This window comes from Mustelus asterias, chromosome 1 (assembly GCF_964213995.1).
Source record: "Mustelus asterias chromosome 1, sMusAst1.hap1.1, whole genome shotgun sequence".
Classification (NCBI taxonomy): domain Eukaryota; kingdom Metazoa; phylum Chordata; class Chondrichthyes; order Carcharhiniformes; family Triakidae; genus Mustelus; species Mustelus asterias.
The window spans coordinates 120,770,364-120,782,378 of record NC_135801.1 but is presented as its reverse complement, the minus strand read 5'-3'; the positions used below and the strand labels follow the sequence as shown (position 1 = coordinate 120,782,378).

The window sequence follows — 12,015 nt, the reverse complement described above, 5'->3', positions numbered from 1 at the left end:
GACGAATAGCAGTGGGCCCAGCACTGATCCCTGAGGCACACCTGGTCACAGGCCTCCAGTTTGAAAAACAACTCTCTACAACCACCCTCCGGCTTCTGTCAAGAAGCCAATTTTGTATCCATTTAGATACCTCACCCTGGATCCGGACCAATAAAGCAGTCTATGACTCCACGCAGCTCATGCCTGCTTGCAGTAATACCAAGGCAACACTCAGCCTTGGGCTCATAAGTGGCAAGTAATGTTTATGCCACACATATGTCGATCACACCATCTCCACAAGACTGTCTAACACCTCCCCATGACACTCCACAGCTCACCATCAACATCATGAGGTGTTACCATTGACCAAAAACTTAGTTGAAAGCATCACATAATTACTCTGACTACAACAGCAGGTCAGAGACTGGGTATTTTGTGGTAACTAACTCACCTCCTGATTCTCCAAGCCTTTCCACCATCAACAACGTACAAGTCAGGAATGTGACTGACTACTCTCCACTCGAAAGGATGAGTAGAGCTCCAACAATACTGTAGAGGTTCAACACCTTCCAGGACAGAGCAGCACACTTGATTGGCACCACATTCATCACCTTTAAACCTTAATTTTCTCCACCACTGGCACATGACAACTGCAGTGAACACCATCTACAAAGTGCAATGCAGCAACTTGTCAAGGGTTCTTCAGCAGCAACTTCCAAATCCACACCCTCTACAGCCTACAGTACATGGAATTACTCAAGATTTATAGCGTGTAGGATACACAGGCTTTTCGGTCGAACCAGTCCATGCCAGTGGTTATGCTCCACCACGCCTTCTCCCACCCATCTTTCCTCATCTAAATCTACCATCTATTCCCTTTTCTCTCAAATACTTTTCTAGTCTCCTCTTAATTGGATCTATACTATTCACCATCACTCCCCATGGTAGAATGTCCCACACCCTCACTACTCTTTGGGTAAAGAAATTTCTTCTGAATTGCCTATTGGATTTCTTGGTGGCTACCTAATATTGAAGTTCTCTCGTTATGCTCTTCCCCACAAAAGGAAACATTCTCTCAGTATCCACTCTATCAAACCTTTCATACTTTGAATAACATCTGTTAGGTTCGCCTTCCTTTTTTCAAGACAAAAGAAACCCTGCTCATCAATCCTTTCCTGATATGTATGCACATGCATTTCTGGTATCATCCTTGTAAATTCTTTTCTCCATTCTCTCCACTGCCTCTTTATCCTTTTTATAAAATGGCAAGCAGAACTGTACACAATACTCGGCTAAGTGTGATTTGATACAGGTTTATCATAACTTCACTACTTTCCAATTCAATCCCTCTACAAATTAAGCCTAGTGCTTGGTTAGCTTTTTTAAAGCGTTGTCAACCTGTGGTGGAACAAGGGTAGTAGGTACATGGGAACACCTCCATTTGCAAGTTCCCCTCCAAATCACACATCATCTTGACGTAGAAGTAAATTGCGGTTCCTTCAACATCAATGGGCCAAAATTCTGGAAATCACTGCCTAACTGCGTTATGGGTGTATCTAACACTGCAAAAGTTCAAGGTAGTGGCTGAAGGGCAATAACAGCAGCAGCCATATCCCACAACTGAATAAAAATTCAAATAATAATACACCCAATAATGTAAATTTACTTAGCAGTTAATCAAAGAACTAAAGAAAAGCTTTGGGACAGTAAAGTATGGGACCCATGATTAACATTCCAATTCTACTTAACAATTTGATCACAAAATTAGAATGTTTTAGTCTTTGTTTTAAATTAAGCACTATAAAAGGTGAGGTTTATAAGTCATACAGATTTTGTTTAAAAAAATTGTCTAACCATCTCTTCAGCAGCAATAATTACAAAATATTCAATACTATATTTTTTCTTTGTATATAGATGTGAAAATTGCAGTCCTTGTAACAGAACTCAGTGAAAACAAAATTAAAATTGTAAACCCTAATTATACTGAAAACAGTATAAAATGTTGAACTAGACATTTTAGGTATTTAGTTAGGAATGAAGACGTTTACATAAGCATTTGCATTAGTACCAAATCCAAATTATTGTTTATGTACCAAGATAATAAACTAACCAATGTCTCCATTGACTCTAATTGCCCATCATCAACATACTTCACACAATTAGCTTTACTATGTACATAACAGCAGTCTTTTTTATGACTAGGACATAAAGCTATAAATTTCATTGAACTGTTACATCACATCTTTCCAGTCAGGACCCTTCAAGAATCTTAACAAGCCAAGATCAGTGCAGGAATGTAACACACTCAAAGCATGCATCTTATTCATATAAGTACAAATATAGCTTTGTATGTCCAACATATTGTATGTCACACAAATCCACAAGATTGTTTATCTGTACTGAAAGAAAGATTATGTACCTTGTAGGAGGTTCTGTATTCCTCAAATTGAAGACAGCCTTTACACACTACGGGGATGTGATATGATTTTTGTTGGTGGTAGGAAGAAATATTGCAAGAGCCAAACTCACTTTCAGATGGTACAACATAGTAGCATCACACCAACAATAGAACCTTTCCCACTTCTGCATAATTTTAAGTAGTGACAATATTGTTTTTTTATCCACAGACCTCCATTAAAACAGAATCAATGATGTCCTTTACTTGTTTCTTCACGGAATGTGCGCATCACTGGCTAGGCCAGTATTTATCACCCATCCCTAACTGCCCTCAAAAAGATGGTGGTGAGCTACCTTCCTGAACCACCACAGTCCATATTGGGTAGATATACCCACAGTATTGTAAAGCCCTGAAGGAATCAACAATGCAAGTTTGAAATGCTATCTTTAATATGAAGATGATCCACCAGATAAATAACTTTATTCAGTGCCATTGTCAGCCATGGCATAGTTAATAGGACTCTTGCCTCTGAGTCAGAAGGTTGTTCCACTCCAGCGTCTTGAGCACAACATAGGCTATCATTCCAGTGCAATACTGAGGGAGCGAATGCTGCACTGTCAGCGCTGCTGTCTTTCTTGAGAGACACCCCTTCCACCCTCTCAGGTAGATGTATAGATCCCATGGCACTATTTCAAAGATCATCAGAGGAGTTATCCCTTGTGTTCTGAGCAATATTTATCCCTCAATTAAGATAACAAAAACAGATCATCATATTGCTGTTTGTGGGAGTTTACTGTGCTGCCACGTTTCCTTTACAACAGTGACTAAACATCTAAACTACATAACTGGCTGTATAGCACTTTCAGATGTCTGATGGTTGTGAAAGGCACTATATAAATGGAAGCCTTTCTTTCTTTACAGTGAAGTGCACTGGAGACTAGAGACAAGTGGCAGTTTATGATGAAGGGTAATTGATTTGAAACATTAACTCAGTTTCTCTCCACAGATACTGCCTGACCTACTGAGTATCCACCATTATAAAAGCAAAATACTGCAGATGCTGGAAAATCTCAGCAGGTCTGACAACATCGTGGAGAGAGAATAGAGCCAACGTTTCGAGTCTGGATGACCCTTTATCAGAGCTGACGAAGGCTCATCCAGACTTGAAGCCTTGGCTCTATTCTCTCTCTCCACAGATGGAGAATTTCAAGTTTGCGGATGACACAAAATTTGGAAGCATTGTAAACTGAAGAGAACAGTGAAAAGGGCATAGACAAGTTGGTGAAGTGGGCGGATAGGTAGCAGATTAAGTTCAATGCGAAGAAGTGTGAGGTGATGCATTTTGGTAGGAAGAACATGGAGAGCAAATAAAAAAATAAGGGGTATAATTCTTAAGAAGGAGCAGGAACAGAAGGACCTTGGTGTATATGTGCATAGATCATTGAAGGTGGCAGGACAAGTGGTGAGAACAGTTAATAAAGCATATAGTATTCTAGGCTGTATTAACAGGGGGATAGAGTACAAGAGCAATGAGGTTATGATGAACTTACACAAGACACTAGTTAGACCTCTGGAATATTGTGGGTACAACACTACAGGATGGATGTGAATGCATTGGTGAAAGTACAGAAGAGGTTTACAAGAATTGTTCCAGGGATGAGAAACTTCAGTTATGAGTATAGATTGGAGAGGTTGGAACTGTACGCCTTGGAGAGAAGGCAAAGAGGAGACTTGATAGAGATGTTCAAAATCATGAGGGGCTGAATATAGTAGATAGGGACAAAATGTTCCTGCTTGTAAAAGGATCAAGAATGAGAGAGTACAGATTTGAAGTGATTTGCAAAAGAAGCAAATGTGACGTGAGAAAAAACTTTTTCACACAATGAATGGTTTGGGTCTGGAATGCACTGCCCAGAAATATGGTGGAGGCAGGTTCAATGTTTGCACTCAAGAGGGCATTAGATGATTACTTGAGTAGAAATTATGTGCAGGGTATGGGGAAAAGGCAGGAGAATGACACTAAGCCATGATCCTCATTTGGAGAACCAGTGCAGACCCAATGGGTCAAATGGTTTCCTTCTGCGCCGTAACAATTCTGTGATTCTGTAAAATGGCATGCTCACCTTTATTCCAGGTGGATTGGAGTACAGAAATAAAGAAGTCCTGTTACAATTGTACAGGGATTTGGCAAGACCACATTCGGAGTAGTGTGTGCAGTTTTGGTTTCCACATTTAAGAAAGGATATACTTGCATTGGAAGTGGTTCAGTTAAGGTTTAGTAAATTGATCCCTGAGACGCAGTGGTTCTCTTTTGATCAGAGGCTGAGTAAATTGGTGTTTAGAAGAATGAGAGGTGATCTCATTGAAACATACAAAGATTCTGATAAGATGGACCCTCAGAGGTTGTTTTTCCTGGTCAGAGATTCTAAAATACGGGGGCACAGTTTCCAGATAATGGGCTGACTATTTAGGACTCAGCTGAGGAGAAATTACTTCAAAGTGTTGTGAATCTTTGGAATTCTCTGCTCTCGAGTGTTGTGGATCCTTCATCTCTGAATACATTTAAGGTTGGGATCGACAGATTTTTGGTCTCTCAGGGAATCGCGCAATATGGGAAGCAGGCAAAAAAGCGGAATTGAAGCCCAAGATCAGCCATAATTGTACTGAACAGTGGAGTAGGATTGACTGGCCATGTGGCCTACTTCTGTTCCTGTTTCTTGTGATCATTTACCCAGAGCTTAACCCAACCTCCACAACCTTCACTATTAATCTGTCCCTTGGCACCCTGGATTTGCTCCCCATTAGTCTTGGCCTGCCATCTGTCATCATCGAATTTCCCTCCATCACCCTCAACTTCCCATTTGCCTTCTCTGTCAGGCCCTCAGTTCCCTACAACCCTATATCTTGCAATAATAATGCTTGAGCTCCCATTGGTAAATATTGACCTCCCTAGTATAATCCAGCTTCCTCCCTCTGTCCCCTACAGGGCCTTAAAAGTCCGCCACAACTCACTCTCACCGATCTCTTCTGCACAGCCAGGATTCTGTCACCCTCAGCCAGGTCCCAATCCCCTTGTATCATAGAATCATAGAAACCCTACAGTGCAGAAAGAGGCCATCCGGCCCATCGGGTCTGCACCGACCACAATCCCACCCAGGCCCTACCCCCTTATCCCTACACATTTACCCGCTAATCCCTCTAACCTACGCATCTCAGGACACTAAGGGGCAATTTTAGCATGGCCAATCAACCTAACCCGCACATCTTTAGACTGTGGGAGGAAACCGGAGCACCCGGAGGAAACCCACGCAGACACGAGGAGAATGTGCAAACTCCACACAGACAGTGACCCAAGCCAGGAATCGAACCCAGGTCCCTGGAGCTGTGAAGCAGCAGTGCTAACCACTGTGCTACCGTGCCGCCCTTGTACTGCAACCACCCACTCTCAACAGACCCGAGGGTTATGAAAGGGAAGCAGCTCTACTCGATCCAAATCTACTAGGAAGACTACCTGGCCTGCTGCATGCCAACTCCAGACAGTGTGAATTTGAAGGCATGTGCTCCTCACTTGCTCCAGTGTTATTTGCAAATGTGTAATTTAATTTGCCAAAATGAGTTCTAATGAGTATGCATGACACGTTCAGACATTAAAAATAGGTTCCTGCCACTTGCCATTGGGAGGCTTGAACCACTTTTCAATCCACTGCAACCTTCATCCCCTACTTTCATTCAGTCAGGAATCTGGCATTTCATCTCCCGCACAATTAATACATCTGCCCACCTTGATTCTCTCTATGGGTGGTAGCACAAGATTCCAGCCAAAATCTCGACTCTCCCTCCTCCACTGCGACATTACCTCTATCCTCTTTTGTGAAGACAGTACCTGAACTGCACCCACTTTCTCCTGTAGAAGATTTTCCTTTACGTCCTAATCAACGCCACTATTCATTCAAAAATTCTTTTACTTTTTATGTTTATAAATGAATTTTGCATTGCTTTTATGTTGCTGCTTATCTTTTCTTGCAATCTCTCTTTACTCTTCTTGCATCCTTTACAATTTCTCCGGGTATAGTACATTCTGCTTTGTTTTTGATTGCAAACCTCCTTTTCTATATTTTTTAACCTCCATTTCCTTTGTCATCTCAGGAGTTCTTGCTTTGGATCCCCACCTTTCTTCCTTCTGGGGCTATGCTGTGTTTGTATCCAAATAATCTTCTCCTTGAAGACGTCTCATTGCACATATACGGTTTTCCTGCCCACTCTGTTTCCAGTCTACTGGATCTCTTCTCAAATCACTGAAAGTGGCTCGCTTCCAATTGGATATTGCCATCTTCAATTTTATTTTATCCTCTCCCATAAACAATTTCAAATTATTTATATCATGATCATTATTACCCAGATGTTCTCCCATTGTAACACACTCCACTTGCCCTGCTTTATTAACCAGAACTAGCAGTGCTTCCTTTCTGTTTGGGTTAGAAACATACTGTTTACGTTTTCATCTAAACATTTTTAAAGAGTTATTTACCTCTTTTTACTGTTTTTCTTCCAGCATATATTAGGTTATCTGAAGCCCCCTGCTCTTTCTGTTCTATTATTTTTCAACTTCCCAGAAATTTGCCTCCAAATTTTCTCTTCTATCTCATTCTACCTATTTCGCGGTCTATTGTAAACACACAGCAATGTAACAGCTCCTATTCTATTGCTTAAAATGGTCATATCTAAAAGCATTTTGACAGTACAATGCACTAACCTCTTGGTTCATCTGTAGTAACAGATTCAATGAAGTCTCTTGGAGTCATAAAAAGCTGACCTTCATATTCCATTGATGTAAACAGCCTAAACCTTTGCTCTTGGGAAGAAACATACAGTTCCACATCTTCAATATCAGATTCTTCCACTGCACTCTGTAAGACATAAAATGCAGTTGTTGATCTCCAATCTTTTTGAATAATTTTTTTTTTACAAATCCTTTTACTGTTACTGCTTCCACTACCTTTTAAGGAAGAGGGTTCCAGAAACTCACGATCCTCTGAGAGAAACAATTTTTTCTCCTCTCCGTCTTAAATTAGTGGCTCCTTATTTTTAAACAGTGACCCCTAGTTCTAGAATATCTGACAAGAAGAAACATCCTATCCACATCCACCCTGCCATATCCCTTAGGATTTTAAACTTAGAAACATAGAAAAACTTCAGCACAAAACAGGCCCTTCGGCCCCACAAGTTGTGCCGAACATATCCCTACCTTTTAGGCCTACCTATAACCCTCCATCCTATTAAGTCCCATGTACTCATCCAGGAGTCTCTTAAAAGACCCTATTGAGTTTGCCTCCACCACCACTGACGGCAGCCGATTCCACTCGCCCACCACCCTCTGTGTGAAAAACTTCCCCCTAACATTTCCCCTGTACCTACCTCCCAGCACCTTAAACCTGTGTCCTCTCGTAGCAGCCATTTCCACCCTGGGGAAAAGCCTCTGAGAGTCCACCCGATCTATGCCTCTCAACATCTTATATACCTCTATTAGGTCTCCTCTCATCCTACGTCTCTCCAAGGAGAAAAGACTGAGCTCCCTCAGCCTATCCTCATCAGGCATGCCACTCAATCCAGGCAACATCCTTGTAAATTGCCTCTGCACCCTTTCAATCTTTTCCACATCCTTCCTGTAATGAAGCGACCAGAACTGAGCACAGTACTCCAAGTGGGGTCTGACGAGGGTCTTATATAGCTGCATCATTATCCCCGGACTCCTAAACTCAATCCCGCGATTGATAAAGGCCAGCACACCATACGCCCTCTTAACCACCTCTTCCACCTGCGGGGCCGATTTTAGAGTCCTATGGACCCGAACCCCAAGGTCCTTCTGATCCTCTACTGTACTAAGAGTCTTTCCCTTTATATTGTACTCCTTCATCCCATTTGACCTGCCAAAATGGACCACTACGCATTTATCTGGGTTGAAGTCCATCTGCCACTTCTCCGCCCAGTCTTGCATCCTATCTATGTCCCTCTGTAACTTCTGACATCCCTCCAGACTATCCACAACCCCACCAACCTTCGTGTCATCGGCAAACTTACCAACCCATCCCTCCACTTCCTCATCCAGGTCATTTATGAAAATGACAAACAGCAAGGGTCCCAGAACAGATCCGTGGGGCACTCCACTGGTGACCGACCTCCATTCAGAAAAAGACCCATCTATACACACTCTCTGCCTTCAATCAAGTCACCTTTTATTCTTCTAAACTCTAGTGAATACAAACATCACCTCATATGAAAACCTGCCCATTGCTGGTATTAGTCTAGTAAACCTTTTCTCAACTGCTTCTAATGCATTTACATCTTCCCTTAAATAAGGAGACCAATATTGTAAAAAATACTCCAGATGTGGTCTCACTCGTGCCCTGAAGCATAATCTGCCTACCTTGGTAATCTATTTCCCTCACAGTAAATGATAACATTCTATTAGCTTTCCTAATTACTTGCTGTCCCTGTATACTCGCTCTGTGATTCATGCAATAGGCCATCCTGATCCCTCTGCATCACAGAGCTCTGCATTCTCTTATCATTCAGATAACAAACTTATTCTTTATTCTTCCTGCCAAAATGGGCAACCTCACATTTTCCCATGTTATACCCCATTTCCCAGATTTTTGGCCACTTACTTGACCTACCTTGTCCCTTTGTAGCCTCCATCTATCCTTTACACAATTTACTTTCCTACCTATCTTTGTGTTTTCTGTAAATTCAGCAACTTAAGCTGAAATTCTCTCAACGCCTGCTACAGAAATCGTAGCGGGTGAGACAGAAAGTTTAGCGGACTATTTAAAGGTCCATTGAGCTCAGGTGGGAATTTACAGTCTTGCGGCCAGAGAATCCCGCCCCATATCTTCAGTCCCTTCATCCAGGTCACTTACATAGATTGTAAAGAGTTGAGACCTCAACACGAATCCCTGTGGCATACCACTCGTCATATTCTACCAACCAGAAAAAGACCCATTTATGCCAACTCTGTTTCCTGTTAGCTAGCCAATCTTCAATCCATGTCAATATGTTACCCCCTACACAAGGAGCTTTTATTTTTCACAATATCCTTTGATGTTGCACCATTTCAAATGGCTTTTGTGGTGGATAGAGTGTGCTGAAATGAAGAATACACTTGTCATATAGCACTCTAATCCAATTTAAAGGATGTTAAACACTTTTCACAATTTCAATGTAGAAGAAAAACTTGAAGCTCCTGTGTTAGTATAGGAAATCCGACAGAAAGCACCCTCTCCTATGGATTTTTTTTACAACCATCCGAAAGGGCAGACAAGGCTTCAGTTTAATATCTCACCTGAAGGATGACTCCTGCAACTATGCGGTGCTTCTTCAGTACTGTACTGAAACCTAATCCTATATTTTAGTACTCAAATCTCTGGAGTGGGACTTGAACCCACAACCTTCTGACTCAGAGACACTGAGTCACAACTGATACCTTAACACCCAATGCAGCATTGTGAAATACACAAGATTTCAGGCCAACAGCAGTCAGGCAGCATGTTGAAAAGTCACAATTCTTTTGAATACTGGATTCATGTGGACATTTAAACAACAGAAACGTATGAAGGATAAAAAAAAGTACTGAACTATAGAAAGGCGATATATATTTGACAGTTACAAAACAAAGGTTTGCCACTTCAAACTGATTCATTACCACATAAATATGCTCTTTGAGGAAAAGAAGCAGAGAAAAGGTGGATTTTGCAGTAATATTACAGGTGGTAACAGCTGCACAAAACAGAGATCAGTTCCGAGCTGCCTAATTAAAAACTAGCTGAAGTCTGTTTCAAAAGCTTTTGAAGTCAGTCAGCATTTTATTGAAGTCAAATGTCCATCTCCAAGTACAGTAAGAAGTTTAACAACACCAGGTTAAAGTCCAACAGGTTTATTTGGTAGCAAAAGCCACACAAGCTTTCGAGGCTCTGAGCCCCTTCTTCAGGTGAGTGGGAATTCTGTTCACAAACAGAACTTATAAGACACAGACTCAATTTACATGAATAATGGTTGGAATGCGAATACTTACAACTAATCCAGTCTTTAAGAAACAAAACAATGGGAGTGGAGAGAGCATCAAGACAGGCTAAAAAGATGTGTATTGTCTCCAGACAAGACAGCCAGTGAAACTCTGCAGGTCCACGCAACTGTGGGAGTTACAAATAGTGTGACATAAATTCTGATTCTAGGATCGCATGATAAAGACTCAGGAGGAAAAAAGCAGAAATATTTATGTGAAATAGTGTGACATAAACCCAATATCCCGGTTGAGGCCGTCCTTGTGTGTGCGGAACCTGGCTATCAGTTTCTGCTCTGCGACTCTGCGCTGTCGTGTGTCGCGAAGGCCGCCTTGGAGAACGCTTACCCGAATATCAGAGGCCGAATGCCCGTGACCGCTGAAGTGCTCCCCAACAGGAAGAGAACAGTCTTGCCTGGTGATTGTCGAGCGGTGTTCATTCATCCGTTGTCGCAGCGTCTGCATAGTTTCCCCAATGTACCATGCCTCGGGACATCCTTTCTTGCAGCGTATCAGGTAGACAACGTTGGCCGAGTTGCAAGAGTATGTACCGTGTACCTGGTGGATGGTGTTCTCACGTGAGATGATGGCATCTGTGTCGATGATCCGGCACGTCTTGCAGAGGTTGCTGTGGCAGGGTTGTGTGGTGTCTTGGTCACTGTTCTCCTGAAGGCTGGGTAGTTTGCTGCGGACAATGGTCTGTTTGAGGTTGTGCGGTTGTTTGAAGGCAAGAAGTGGGGGTGTGGGGATGGCCTTGGCGAGATGTTCGTCTTCATCAATGACATGTTGAAGGCTCCGGAGGAGATGCCGTAGCTTCTCCGCTCCGGGGAAGTACTGGACGACGAAGGGTACTCTGTCCACTGTGTCCCGTGTTTGTCTTCTGAGGAGGTCGGTGCGGTTTTTCGCTGTGGCGCGTTGGAACTGTTGATCAATGAGTCTAGCGCCATATCCTGTTCTTATGAGGGCATCTTTCAGCGTCTGGAGGTGTCTGTTGCGATCCTCCTCATCCGAGCAGATCCTGTGTATACGGAGGGCTTGTCCGTAGGGGATGGCTTCTTTAACGTGTTTAGGGTGGAAGCTGGAGAAGTGGAGCATCGTGAGGTTATCCGTGGGCTTGCGGTACAGTGAGGTGCTGAGGTGACCGTCCTTAATGGAGATGCGCGTGTCCAAGAATGCAACCGATTCCGGAGAGTAGTCTATGGTGAGCCTGATGGTGGGATGGAACTTGTTGATGTCATCATAGAGTTGTTTCAGTGATTGTTCACCATGAGTCCAAAGGAAGAAAATGTCATCGATGTATCTAGTGTATAGCACCGGTTGAAGGTCCCGTGCGGTGAAGAAGTCTTGTTCGAACCTGTGCATGAAGATGTTGGCATATTGAGGTGCAAATTTGGTCCCCATGGCTGTTCCGTGTGTCTGGATGAAGAACTGGTTGTTGAAGGTGAAGATATTGTGGTCCAGGATGAAGCGGATGAGATGTAAAATTGCATCTGGAAACTGGCAGTTGTTGGCGCTGAGCACGGAGGCCGTTGCAGCAATGCCATCGTCATGGGGGATGCTGGTGTAGAGTGCTGAGACATCC

At 42.7% G+C, this 12,015-nt stretch overlaps 1 protein-coding gene across 6 annotated transcripts in view; it reads right to left on the bottom strand.

Moving 5' to 3' along the window:
• Positions 1-12,015, bottom strand: part of LOC144496920 (calcium uptake protein 3, mitochondrial-like) — a 173,924-nt gene that overhangs the window by 131,742 nt on the left and 30,167 nt on the right. For all 6 annotated transcript variants that reach the window (XM_078217542.1, XM_078217569.1, XM_078217561.1 and 3 more), the window contains exon 2: positions 7,131-7,284. In XM_078217542.1, the coding sequence (XP_078073668.1) occupies positions 7,131-7,284 (154 nt within the window). The remainder of the gene's footprint in view (positions 1-7,130; positions 7,285-12,015) is intronic.